At 38.5% G+C, this 14,892-nt stretch overlaps 1 protein-coding gene across 1 annotated transcript; it reads right to left on the bottom strand.

Moving 5' to 3' along the window:
* Positions 1 to 1,400: 1,400 nt before the first annotated feature.
* Positions 1,401 to 14,775, bottom strand: LOC122972588 (nuclear receptor corepressor 1-like). The gene is made up of 6 exons (XM_044339809.1): positions 14,575 to 14,775; positions 12,652 to 12,705; positions 3,818 to 3,952; positions 3,403 to 3,486; positions 2,732 to 2,851; positions 1,401 to 1,546 (listed from the first exon to the last, which is right to left on the bottom strand). Exons 1-6 carry the CDS (start codon positions 14,773 to 14,775, stop codon positions 1,418 to 1,420), a joined length of 723 nt encoding a protein of 240 aa, XP_044195744.1. The 3' UTR covers positions 1,401 to 1,417.
* Positions 14,776 to 14,892: the final 117 nt, after the last annotated feature.

Raw genomic sequence — 14,892 nt, 5'->3', positions numbered from 1 at the left:
TTGTTATGCATACTCCCTGACAGGAAGAGAAAACAGCTGCTGCTCTAAAACTGACTGCCGAAACTAGGGGCAAAGGCTGAGCACTTAAATGTTTCTGTTTTTTTTACTTTTTTGCATTTCTGGCACACAAATTGAAAAATAAAATATTAAAAAATGATGTAATACAACTCTGGGAGGAAGAATACTAACAGAATGGTGAAGGAAATTTACTGAAATGTTTAATAGTGTTTTGAGAAGCATTGTATTTGTTGGATCAGTGTCCCTGTCTCCCCTGCCAAATTAAAAATACAACTCAAATGTATTAGTATTATTCATCATGGTTACAACTCTGTGAGTTCTGTTATACTTCAACAGCTCCAGCTGTAAAGATAAGAAGCGTAGGGGATACGTGTGTGTGGTCAGGCTGTATTCAGGGTGTGGGAAATGAAGGGAAATCCTTGCCTTGTTATACAATGAGTTGATTGATTGTGTGTTGTATGAAGTGTGAGAACGTTCCGAGAGGCAGCAGAGCATTTTGACCTCCCAAGCCACAGTACACTACTGATAACGTTTTGTTTCCAATTAGACAGATAACCATTAATCAAAGCACCAAGTGAATATGACAGGAAAGTTTGTAAGACGTATCCCAGAATAGAGTCAGATCTGTGTGCTGAACTCAGCCATCTATGGCAAAATGCGCTTTTAAAATATCAATCATGCTCAATGATTAATCTACAGTGTCATTTTAAGGAGAGTGCCAGTGACTTGACACAGATCCTAAAACAACTCCCCAGACAAAAAGAAACCCCAGAGGAGCTTAAGATAACAAAGATGTGCCAGGACTAGTCATTCTAACCCGAAGTGAAAGCAAAACTGTATCTGAGCACCTTAATATTTCCTGGTCATGCTTGAGCAGTCATCGCTAAGTGCAAGTAAATGTCAGAGCATATTCTTTACAATCGGATTGCTTTAAAAAAAGTCATTTTTAGCTGCACACAGGAACCTTTGAAATAATCTTACAAACTAGTTTCCCTTTTAAACACACTTTCTGCCATCTAAGAGCTTCATGCGTCATGCGCCTTTTATGGAGTCCGTAAGACATTCTTGTGTATTCATGCTAGTTACTGGTACATGCAGCACATGGTTGGTTCTAAGCACCATGTGTGAGAACCCAATGTGTTGGACGGCCTTGGAACTTTTTTTTCCCCCCAGTTGGCTTAATAGCTGGATTAAGTGTAGCTTGGAAACTTATTTTAGGAGTCAGTAGTCATTAAATACCCAAAACAACTGCAAGAGAGATATAAGGGTCTACTTGACAGGACAGCTTAAATAAAGGGAAAGCTTCCTTTTTTGGTAATCCAATGAACGACCGCATAGTACAGAAGAACTAGCAGGACGTTGAGTTTTTTTTTGCTTCACAGTATACTGGAGTTTGGTCTCAGGTGTCCAACATAGTATTCAGTATCTGGTAGCATTCAGTCATGGCAGACAGGATTTTCTTAGCTTTGCAATGTCTCCTTCTTGTTGCTGTCCTCCTCCTCTTGGACATCACGTCGGGATCTTTAGTCTAGTCAATAGAATTCAACAAACAAACACTGCTAATCAGTAGAGTTTATACATAACGATTGATTTCATGAACTTCAGTCAGGTATAGTGGTAAACTCAAAGGTGTCTTTTATTTATGTGCTCTATCACAGCATTATACACATTGTGGACGTATATTAATACCATATCAAAAAACTCAAACAGTGCTCACTCCAAATCCAAATAAAGAGTTGGATATCTGTCAACAGCAAACACGGAATACTGTCGATCAAAAGAGCCTTAAAAAGTTTAAAACAACCATTTTACAGTAAAAGCAGTTTTTGGCTGGACCACAGGGGCCAGCCCTATAAACACTCAGTCAGTCAGGGACAGACTTTCACGACTGAGTGATGAAGTTACACCATTGGTCAGCTGAGTTTTGCTCACTTCCTGTATCTGTTGTTTCAAATTTAAAAGTCCTCTAGCATATCATACATGGTTCAGCCATATACTAGGTTTTGACCTAGACTTGTTAAACATGTGCTTGTCTGGTGAGGCCTGAGGCTCTTGTTTGCTCTGCCCTATGACTCAGATTGAAACTATGAGCCTGAATCATCACATTTGGTTTTTGTCCTCCACTGATTCATCAAAATGAAGTACAGGTGAATATCAGAATTCTTTGAATATAATAGTAACATTCTGACATTCTGTCATTCTGGGTTTTATTGTATTGCAGCTTATTTAACTAACAAAACATACAATAGGTGAAGATTAAAAACAGTTCTGAATTTCGGTGAAAGGTCCAGATATTTCTGTAAATGCAACCAAATAACCCCCCAAATACTTTTTCTAGTCAACATTTCTTTCCCATGCCTATTTCTGGATCATGTCCAGATACTCTCACACAGCTGACCAGCTATGTAACCTTGAAGTGAGTCATCCACTATGTGGCAGACATTCCCCAGTTTTTCCCCAACATTTCATGCAGGGGAACTGAAAGAATTATTTCTTAAGGTGTGGTCACTCTGCTGCTGACCCTTCCAAAGTTTTGTCATGAAATACAATATTCTGACAACTACTGCATTCATAGAGAATGCACATCTACAGTACCAGTCATGTGTAAGAGACACGAAGTAATGATTTGACAATTTTTTGTCAGCACAGACTGTACTGGCCCATCATAGCCGACCAATGATTACACAGTACCTATTAATGTGTCAAGACTTACCGGTTTCACAGGACAAGGGCAATTTATTGAGTTCAGGACAGATGTGACCAGCTGCTTTGTGTAGGAAAGCTCTTGATTCCTCATTGTGCAGGTTAAACTGTGCAAGGTTCTCACAACATCCTGCAGAACAGAGGTATATGAATCCTTTGCAACATATAAATAAATTACACACTGAGTGACCACAAAAAATTAGATCCACTTTGAGTAGCACACGCCTTTGGCCTAGACAGGAGCTTCCATGCATCGTGATGATTATACAGTAAATGAATGTGGTAAATCAGTGTTTATGCAATGCATAAATTGGTCAAATGTTGGTCCAGGGGTGCTGCTATAAGCAAGTTCATCATAAAGTTTTGAATGAGAGTGATATCTGGTTTCCTGGTAGTCTGGTCATTAATGTTATTTTACCATTAAACGTTCATTTCTTGTACTATGTTACTGTCGCACACAGCTGTATGTGCACTGACCATCTGCAAATGAAGAGCAGGGTCTCTATTTTTCTGGTCAGTCAGTGTTTATTTTGATATCACAAAAAATAAATCATACACCAAGCAAATAACTAAATAAAATGTAGAAGATTAAACAGCAAAAAAAAACAACAACAACTAATGAGTAAAAGCCAACTGTAACATCATCATTTTAGCTGACAACTACAGAATAATAATACTCACTGTGTTGTCTGAGCTACAGCTACGCTTGTGTTTCAGTTCTTCGCAGATTTGGTTTTCCGGCAAGGATGCGATACTTTCTTTCATCTGGATGAAAACATGGTAGTGGTAAATGTTAGTAATACAACTGAAGACTTCTAAAGTGCTGCTCTAACTTGTCCGCTTCTCTTTGTGGTATCTCTGTCTAATCTTCTGTGATTCATCACTAAAGAATTGAGTCATGTTACACGGCTAATCTACTCTGTGCTCAAAGAGTAGTATGTATTTATTCTATTTTAAATGGGATTGACCCTTGAGCTTAGCTATAAAGCTTGTTTCTTGTAAAATGACAATCAAAGTCTTATTACCCATGAGTGCAGAGTGGTAAATATAAAGAATACACAGTACAATAGATCAAAAGCATTGGCGTCTTACTTACTGCGTTGTCGAGTTCAGTTTGCACCACTGGATTGTAATCGCTTTTGATTTCTGTAGGAGACTTTTGGCCGGGACAACACAGGGATAGAGAATGAGGTAGATGCAGAAGAGCAAGGAGAGTGATGCAGAGAAGAGGCTGAGAGTTTGTGGCCATAGCGTGAGAGACACAGGGAGAGAGGGAGACATGCAGAGAGGTCAGTCCACCAATCCAAAACAAGTTTGGATCTAATACAGTTAGGAACACCACATGGCACCAAACATCTTGTTCATTTTAGTGCATTCCCATTCTTTGTTACTTTTTATTTGACAGCTTGAATAATGAATATTTTGCATTATATGATACATTTTTAGTAAATATACCCTACAGTATATAAAGTAATTTAAATACCATGACCAGCTACAAGATTAAAATGATGCTTACATGTTAATGCATCAGCAATTAAAAGAATCATTTTGAATATTGAATATTTTTAACTGTGCTTCAACTTTGTTTTACCAAAGTATGTTTAACTCAGGGCTGCATCAACCTGAAGCGGAGTTCATTCCTGTAAACCAGACGATAATTCCCATAAATCCAAAATTAATTTCAGTTTCCATCTGACAGCCGGATGGGAAGTTATTCACATGGAATTCCCCCCGTTTGGAAAAACCTATTAGTCTCCAACATACAGTATATCAGTCAGTCTCTCGGCGGGGAAGGCAAGGGGACAGATGCGCGTGTTCTCGGCTCCCGGTAAGTCTGGAAAACGACACAGTACGCTGCTTAACACACTTCGTGCTGTGTCTTCCCCGCACTAACACTTACCTGGCTTTAAGTCACCTCGAGCTTTGAGGGTTTAATGTCAGTTTAATTCGGTGCGTCACCAGCATAGGCCATTGGAGTTACACCTATATGCAGCGCGCTGTCTGTACTCACCATTGGTCATTCTTCATTCATCGTGTGTTTTCATTGCTGCTCAGATACTCAGTTTGCTTGGCTTTACACAGTGTGAAACCAACGCAGACAGTTGCCTTCTCACTAATTCCCGGGGTTCTGGTGGTGTTTGAGCGCAAGGATAGTCCTTTCCCACGTCCTGCGTAACTTAGCTCTGAAACCACAGCATGTGATTTTACTTCCGTCCTCACACGGTTTCACTTTACTGTCAGATGAATTAACATGAAAAACGTCAACGGTATCGGTCACGGTGCGGATTTTGCTGACGATGTGGTGGATGGAGACAAGCTGTAGTTTAATGTGCTTTCTGTTTTGTGGAATGGGAAGAGAAATAACTCCTCGGGTGGGAAGCTCTAGGCTGATTGATTGTTTGAATCATTCATTCATTGGCCATGGCTGCTCTTTTCTTACAAAACCCTGCGCATGCCACACGCAGGCGGGCATGGTCACAATGCCAGCTGCTGGTGTTGGACTAACAAAAATAGCAGTGGTGCGGTCAGTAACTGAGTGTTATGGTTCCTCAGGTATGTGAATTGCTGTCATTCCCTGCCCCTCTTAGACTTTGAACCCTCAGATCAGACTTCCCTTATTTATCACTGACAGTTATTTTGTCACGTTCGTTCGTTCATTCATTCTCACTACCCAATTCGTGTGTTCCCGCAACTGATTTAATCTCAAATTGCTTTGTCATTAGTTTATCTGATTAATCTATGTAGTTTCAAAAGCTACTGCTGTGTTTCTGGTGCTACAAAATTGTATGTATAAATAGGTATGTGCATGTTATCACACCCACTCACTGATTGACTTAATGCCTCTTGCTTTTCACTGTGCATAGTAAGAATTGTCAGGGAAGCTTCCACGTAACAGGAACGCCATTAAAGCACCTGACTCCCATGGTCATTACTCACTGAAATATGAACCACTCCCAAGACCAAACATGAATAACAGTAGGTTAATATGTATTATTTCATAAGGAACATGGTTTCAACCTTTAGTCTTTAATTTGTCCTTTGGATCAATTAAAATAATTTTGTCTGCCAATCTAGGACTACAAATATTTACATAAAAAGATAACAGCCAAGAACAGTAAGCTAATGCAATAAATTTCAACAATAAAATGGCGGTAAACAGTCTTTATAGCAGAGGCTCAGGCTATGCATGAAATTAAATTTAGCAACAAGAGCAACTGTGCAGTCAATGAAATGGATCAGTGAAATGTAACAATTTAGCTGACCAAGCAGAGACATTTAGGACAAGGGTCATAAATCCACCTGAATCTGCAGGATAAGATAAACAGATGTTTTTGAAATGACTTAAGATGGATTGATAAAGGCCAGATTTGTCAGTCAGTTGTCCACGTAAAGTGGTAGAGTCCACCTGCTGTACGTGTCACCCGGCCATGTTCACAGTACTACATCAGCCACAGTTGGAACGTGAACACGGCCATTAGGATCATAGCCAGTGACCAATGGACCATCATGTGATAACATTCGTAAGTAGTTTGGTCTGTAAAAATATCAAAGCAACATGCCAAAATGTCCATAAGAGATTTAACTCTTGGAGGAGTATATTGTGAGATTTGAAATTTGCTTTTTACAAACAGTGAGTGGATCTTAGAGTTTGGATGTGTGTGTAAGGTCTCAGTGTCTGTCATATAATTTACACTACAGCTTCAGTCTGCCACTCACTCATTATACTTTTAACTGAAAGCACTCTGCTGTCTGCATGCCAAAGAAGGATGAGGAAGTGGTTCATCAGATTTCCCTGTCTGAAAAAAAATCCAGCATGTTTTTCACTTAAGTCTATTCACCGAGTATAGTTCTGAATGAACTAAATGAAAAAAAGCAGTTTGGCTGCAGTACTCCAAATATTAGATAAGATATAATCATCCACTCTAAACAGGTGAGAGGAAGCAGCACGTGTCATCTGCACAAAAGTTGCAACACAAACAAATTAAAGATTGGACAGATTTTAACTTACAGTTATATTTCCTGCTCATTTTCTATTGACATATTGAGGAAGTGTGCAAATGATGATGGTATTCTCATTGTCAGTGCTAAAGCCAGCTTACATGTCATCAGCATCATATGTTGTTTTTCTGCCAGCTATTGACATCACATGCATGAACACCACACCCCCGTTGCATGTTTTGAACTGCTGCTGTGCACATAAATAATTTTATAAAACAACACATTGTTATCATTAAAAAAAAATGTTCAAATTTTCCAAGTGTAATTGTATGTTTTTCGTGGCAGACAATTTGGCCCAGTAGGAAAATCACTGGTGTAAATTAATGATGGCTGAATTCCAGTTAGCTGCTTCAGTTTCAGGATCCTGATATTGTGCCTGCTGTTACACTGTCTTCTGTGCTTTTTCTACATTGACAACTAAAAGTAGCATCTGCTGTGGAAAAACCCTATTGCTACCAGATGTTATTAATGTAAACAAGAGCAGTATGCAACTGTCTCTATGGGTGTGGGCTTTTTTTCTGAGGAAGATTACAACATTATTTGCAAGCCTCTGGTCTATATTTGATAGAGATAATACTACATTTGTCCTTAAATGGAAGTTAAATGGTGGCATTGGAATCATTACAAAATTATTATTTGTATAGAGAAGAGTTCACATCATTTCGTTATGTGTGTGTGTGTGCGCGCGTGTGTGTGTGCGCACGTGTGTGTGTGTGTGCGTGCATGCACACTACAGTGTTGGAGTCTATAGTAATTTAAGACATTTATCAGATTATGACAGTGGTGCCGGGAAGCATTGCATCGTGGGACCCAGAAGTGACCGCAGTTACCATGACAACAACAGTCAAACATGCAGAAGATGTCCCGCTGCAAGATTCCTCTGATTTCCTGGTGCGTTGTGATTCACTCACAAACTATGTGTGAGGTGTACTGATACACAGAGCATCAAAGGTGTTTCAATCGTTACATTTCCTTTACTTTCATTGTTTGTCATTTGTGAGTTTATGCTAACTTTCCCTCTGTTTCAGGTGTTACCGTCCATTTTATGTATCTTTCAGCAATGTTTAGGTTACAGATCAAGCCACAGAGCAAGAACAATTAGTGCTCTACACTATGTCATACATATACCAAACGTGTTGTACTGTACATACAGTACTTTGTGTCTTACTCATAAACACGCTGTTTATGGCACCTACAAGATAGACCAAATTTGAATGTATTTGCAAAGACAGGTGCTAAAAGATTTTAAAAAAGGGTTGTTATACATTATAACCTCTCAGCATCTGACTCATTACAAATACATTCCGGTTTGTTCGGTCTATCTTGTAGATACCATAAACAGACAGATTATATAACTTGTTGAACACGTCCCGCTACATTTGATAAAAATTGAACACTTAATTAAAGTAGTTATTAATTTACCATAGTGGTATTCTAATAAACAATTTATCATAATAATCTTATCTTATACTTCTATAAACAGGATTGATAAAATGTATGAGAACTTTTGTGGAAAGATTAGACAAAATACTTTCAAGAGCAGGAAAATAATCAAGTCCAGACCCAACAATAAGGAAAAAAGGATTAAAAAAATTATCCAAAGCCAGTCTTGCTGGTCTCACAGCCAAGACGCACTTAGACACATGGCGAGCAGGAAGGACAGCAGACTCACTATACAGTGATGATGACTCTATTCAAGTGAAAGTAGCTACTATCTACCCAAAAAGTTATTAGATTTAGGATATCCTCTGTTTTTAAATAAAGTAAAATTAGTTGCAAAATCTAGTGACATAGGTAAATTGGCTAAACAGGAATGGGTCACCTTGAAACTTTCATGCATATACATGTCTACTATGTGTCAATATTCCGTAAGCAAGGGGCATTTACTGGCTGCTGCAAAAAAAAAAAAAAGAAAAAAGATTTTCTCAGGCTAGACATTTCTCTGTGTCGGGTTGTAATGGTTAAGTGCCTGATATCCTTTTCATTCTAGACTGAGGAAAACAACTTAAAGGGCTGTGCTCTCACTCTCACTCTCAGGTTGCATTTTGGCTCCAGGTCATAAGTCACCTGCAGAGTGATCTCTGTACTGGAAAATGCTTCAAATGCAAACAGAAATTTCTCCACAATGTTTTAAAGAAAAAAAAAATAGTAGTATTATGGCTGATTTTAATTCATTTTAGGGATTGTGGTTTTGAAAAATACCTGTAGTTTCTCAGGACAAAGTGAGCTGGTTTGTGGGGGGTTTTTAAAAATCAGAAGAAAAGCAGCGATGATGGAGCTGTTGATGGCAGCTGTTGATGTAAAACAGGTCTTTCAAAAGAACAAATCTGTGGGAACATTGGCAGGTATCAGTGAGAACAACAGACTCCTTACTAAGGAAAAAAGACTAGGTTAAAAGTCAGACATGCAGCAACTGATCATATCTGTTTCATATCCGATTTGTGGTTTTATAGGCTTGTTTCTGCTGTATTTCTCTCTATTAGATGATTATATTATATTTTTTTCTGCTTGTTTCAGCACATTTGCTACAAAGTTTTACTGTAACGTACTTAGATTTGGAAAGCTCTTCTAAGAAGATCCAATATTGAAGACTTCAGACTCAAACAGCAGCCTGCCTAAACTGAACATTATTCCATACTTGATCCTAAATTGTCTCATTTGTTCCAAAAAATTGAAATAGTCGGCAGTATCTTATATTCTGTTCTGTATGATCAGTATCTTCAGTGGGGAGGGGAGTTTATCAGTGTTACAGTTTCGTTTACTATCTCTACTGACAGCATCAGTCACCGATGGAGTGATTCAACCATGAATAGTAGATAACATAGCTTCTTCTTAACAGAGCATGCATTACCGCTTTAACACAAACACAACAGACATCAAATAGGACTCATGACATTTAGTCATTTGTTCATTCTCACTTTTGCATTTGAATTTAGTTCTGTTTGCAGCATGCATGCACACATGCACACGTCCTACATGCGGCTTTGCACAGTGACAGGCAGACATGAGGGTGTGACTTTGAAACACATCCTGGAATAGGTTGTTGCTTAATATCCTTGAGTGAAAACTACATTACAGGGACAATTTCCCATAAACTGTGTTGCAACACATTTTATGAATGGGAACGTTTTAACCAACATTAGGGGTGTAGATTCAAAAAGCGAACCAAAAACAGGAATTTAACTAAGCTTGTGTAATATCACATCCTTCGTTGGAGATAATGTGGCAATGGTTTTAAAGGCCTCCACTCAGGCTGTTATAGTAGCAGATTAATGCCATTGGTTTTGGAATGCAATATTTTTGACTTTTTGTGTGGATGTATTGTATATCCTTTACCCTGGATGTCTGCTTTAAAAAGCTGCCATGTAGAAATGTGTCACCATCTTTGGCAATAAACATTTTCCACTGACAAAAACTCCACCTTAATAAGCTGGGTCATGTGTACGCCCTTGTCCAATACCCGCATATTCTGCTCTTTAGTCTTAAGATGTCACTCTCTTGCTTTCACTCCTTCACTGCCCTCACTACTCTGCTACGCTGAATGCATTTTTGCTTGCTCAGTCTACCTCCACAGCTTCCAATCCCTGAGGGGGGATTGGCAGCAATTTCTCCCTGAGGGCTCGTCTGCTGCTCAGTATGTTTCACAGAAGTTAAAATACACTGAGCACAGATGCCAAAAGTAAATTGCATTGACCTTTTTCTGTAAACTCTACATGTGTAAGATCCAAACCAGACTTTGTTTTCCTTAACAGAAGCTGAACCACCATCTTTTTCCACAGTTTTTTGTGTAAATAAAAACAGCAATGTACTGTGACTTGTTATGACATGAGATGTAAGTTTCTGTGTGTGTGTATGTGTTTGAGCGTGACTCTGTTTTTCCCAAAGTAATCTATGTGTGTGGTAAATATCCCGAAGAAACAGGGAAAAACAACAGCACTTAAACTAAACATTTCCACCAAAAAATGGACTTTACCAAAACATTCATTTTGTAGTGTAGGGACACTCTGACAGTGAAAGTTGTTTCTTTTCTGTCTTCCATTTGAACTTATCGAGTCTCATTCTTTCCATTTTGCAATAATGTTCCATTTTCAGAAATTGACGTAAGGTAATAGTGTCCATGTTCATGAGTTGTCATTTGGAGCTTTTAAAAAAGATCAAAGGCATGCCAATGAAGTGATTGTGCAATGTGGTTTTTAAAAGGGGGGAAAGGACTCTAATAAAAGACTAATCCTTTATATAAAAGCTTCTTAAGGGGCAGACTTGATAACAACTGTGTTTCATTTGTTACAGCATGGGGCAAATATTCGAAAGTATCTAATCATAAAGCCCTTCCATAGTGATAAGCAATATGCTAACAGGGTTACAGAGGTTGATGGATGTACACTACTGTAGTGGAATTTTTAACTGGACAATGAAGGAGGAAAATAAAGTTCATTTGATAGCCAGAAATGCCTGACTAAAGTAGGTCATCACAGGTGTTATGAGGTGGAATGAGGAGGATTGTTAATAACAAACACAAGGAAAAAATGGATAGACATGAGCTTATATATGTATGTCATGATATAATATTTTGTCAGTTTCTTTGATTTCTACAGTTGAGATGCTTTTGGGAAACGGGGCCCCTGAGTGGAAAGTCATATCGCAACCTGGTGGCGCCATCTAGTGGTTATTCTACAAGATGTATGTGCACACAAACACACCTTCACACACATCTCATGTACAGAGAGCAGTGGAAAGATACTTAAAAGACTTAAATACAGATACTTTATTATAAGAAATATAAATCCATGAATATTTATTTATTTATTTATTTATTTAGCTGTCCTTTATTTATATGTTTTAATGTGTCCTTTTATTCTATTTTAATTTAATTTAACTTTTGCTTGTGATTGTTCTCCTTTTATAACCTACTTTTTATTTCTGGTTTTACTTACTTCAACACATCTCCTATCTTTTAGTATTTTATTAATTTATTTTATTATTATTACTTTATCTCTATTTTATTTTTATCCTTGTTTTCCTTTTAATACCCTACTGTACATTTCTGGCTTTACTCATTTTAATACATCTCTTTGTTTTTCTTTTTTTCCTTTCTTTCAGTATTTTATTATCTTTTTTTACACTTCAATTTTATATTATTTTATTTGGCTGTTATGATTTTTTATATTTGTATCCTACCTCTGGTGTTCTCTCAAAAAGTGCTATACAAATAAAGTCTGGATTGATTGATTGACTGATGAATTGGCTATGTTAAAACCGCTTTTATTAAATCAAACTCAAACTGACCTCACTTATTACACTTTTCTCCTCAACCCGTAAGAAATCTGTTCCCAGTCCACAAACAGCAGGCCGAGAAGCCAATGAATAAACAAACAATATTCATTTGCAATATGAGAGAGATTGTATTATTTACTTCTCAAATTTCCTTTAGGCTATATTGCTATTGCAATATGGGATGACAGAATAATGAAGTGAAATATGCCTGTTTTGGCCATATGCGCAGGATGAAAACAACAAACACAAACAATTCCTTATTGATATGGCATTACAGAAAAGAAAAGATACGACTCAAACAGGCGGTGGAAGCAGACTGCAAAACCAACCTGCTGCAGTAAATTAATGAAACTGAAACAAGCATGGAGGCTGATAATGAGATTCTTGATTGCTATCCCAGTTTGCAACAGTGTCAGCAGTACTCTGGCATTAGCGGATGGCCAATAGCTTCCACAAACTTCTAAGTGACTGCTGTTCTACTGAGTGCTTTTACAATGAAATATTACACCTATAATCAAGGCTTTTTTCGTGGCCTAGCGTCTTCTATATTTCATTACAATTCATTTAATCTGCTTTAATTTTGTGAGTAGCTTGTAAACAATTATTCTTTTTTCTATGAGTTCAGTGGACTACACAGAGTCGGTATATTTCTCTTACCTTGGTAAAGTCTTTGTTAGAGTAAGGCACATCAGCTCTCTCTCTCTGACGTAGCTGTGAGATGGAGATAATGAAAGGTGAGTTATTTTGAAGGGTTTTTTTTTGTTGTTGTAGTGAGATATTCCAAGCTGAAGGTCGATGTAAAGTATTCATAAAACATTTTTTGTCCAAGTCTGAGTCAACCTTTGACCGAGAAGGCTTGAATTTCTTTTACATTATTAAATGCATCATTTCCTTAGCAAAAGAGACAGGTTTGATATGACTGTACAATCGCACTGAAACATCTGTTATTCACTTAATGGGGATGACATTTCTGAAAGTGTGTATTCATTCACTTTACTGTCCTTTAAAATATATATCTGTATGTGCAGTTTTGATGATGCAGTGTACACTGCTGATAGCTGACACATAGTATATACCAGTGTTGTACATGACTGTATAAAGGGAACAAGTAACATAGCAGAATAAAAAGATTGTAAATGTGTCTGATATGAGTGGATCTGACACAGTGAACCTCTGAATAAAGATACTTCATTTTAAACCCACATTTGTGAAATTTCATGTTCTTCCTCTCTGATTTATTATTCTCCAGCTTCCTCTTGCAACATTTCCCATCTGTATGAAAATGAACATTAAAGATCCACAGTGTCTGGTTGCATTCATTATTGTCTTCTTTTTTTTTTTTTTTTTTTTTTTTTTTACCTCTGCAGCATCTCCTCTATCCCACCACTGTAATATCTTACATAACACAAACTGAATTTGGGTAATTAAATATGCAATTTCTACTGTTCAGATTTCAATACAAACTGAACCACAGCTGTTGTGGAAAATAGAGCATTGACAAAAGGTGGCAGTTACACACCGGGGAGGCTTTTATTAAAGAAAATAACTCAAAAATATTTCAGAAGCATTTCAGAACAAAAAGTCATTTTATGGCACAAAACAATCAGTACTGTTTTTTTTTTTTAACAAACGACAAATGTATGAAAGAAAATATCACCTTGCAAGGGACAGACAGTTAAAAATGAGAGCGAGAGACAGAGTGGAGTAGAGACACAGTATTGTGGACAGCCAACAGCCATAACTCAACATAATGAAGATGCTTCAGTGCTCTCAAAGAGAGCCAAATTTGACTTATGAGAGAAAAAAAGAAAGAAAGAAAGAAAGAAAGAAAGCGCCGACTGTGCAAAACACATGATGTAGCCAGTACCACCACGATATCTGAAATACTCAGCACTCCTCGACCTTGGGAGACCAGGTGTGTGTGTGTGTGTGTGTGTGTGTGTGTGTGTGTGTGTGTGTGTGTGTGTGTGTGTGTGTGTGTGTGTGTGTGTGTGTGAGAGAAAAGGGATGAAGAGAGAGGGGGGGCTGGGGAGCTGGAGATGGAGATGGAGTGCAGGTCAGGTGACATTATCATCATCATAACCCCAGAGGGATCTGGACTGGTTGCCATGGAGTGTGTATGTTTGCAGAAGGGGATACGCCAACATGGGTGGGGGTGAGGTAAACCACATTACATTGGAAGGTTAAGGCTTGGTTTGAATGCTTAAGGTTAGGGTTGGGGTTAGGTATATAGTGGTCATGGTTAAGGTCAGGGAGTAAATACGTAGATTTGAGTGCGCGTGTGGGGGGTTTTCCAATAGACAATCGGTGCCATTGATGACTTTTAGGCACTTCACATACACCCGCAGATGTTAAACACACAACAATGAAATGCAACGCTTCTTCAGCTGTATAATTGGGAAACGTGAGAATATTGAGACACGGAGGGCGCAACATACCTCACAGGGTTCCCGGTGGAGCTTCACTGACACTCCCCCAGCGGTCTGTCAAAAAAGCAGAAGAAATCCCCATATGCACATACAGTATGTCATACCATTAAATATATGAGGCAACTCCCAACCTCTTCGTCCCATTTTTCACCTGAAGATGGCGCTCCATGTCCTCGTATGATGGCGAAACTGCGGCGTGAGTGCATGGCGCGGATGTGTGTGAGTGCGAGAGCGAGTCAGAGAGCTGCTGTCTGCCTCCTCTCCGGTGGTGTTGCCTTCCCATAGCTGCAGTGCTTTGCTGCTCTCTCTCTCTCTCTCTCTCTCTCTCTCTCTCTCCCTCTCTCTCTCTCATCTCTCTCTCCCTTTCTTTCTTTCTCGCTTTCGTACCCAGCGCCTCGCTTCATCCTCCTCTTCCTCCTCCGTCTATCTCCTCTACTACCTTCTCCTTCTCCCTGCGGATGCCTCAGCC

Source organism: Thunnus albacares, chromosome 21 (assembly GCF_914725855.1).
Source record: "Thunnus albacares chromosome 21, fThuAlb1.1, whole genome shotgun sequence".
Classification (NCBI taxonomy): Eukaryota; Metazoa; Chordata; class Actinopteri; order Scombriformes; family Scombridae; genus Thunnus; species Thunnus albacares.
Note: the sequence above shows the minus strand (reverse complement) of the source record. Positions and strands in the feature narration are given on the sequence as shown.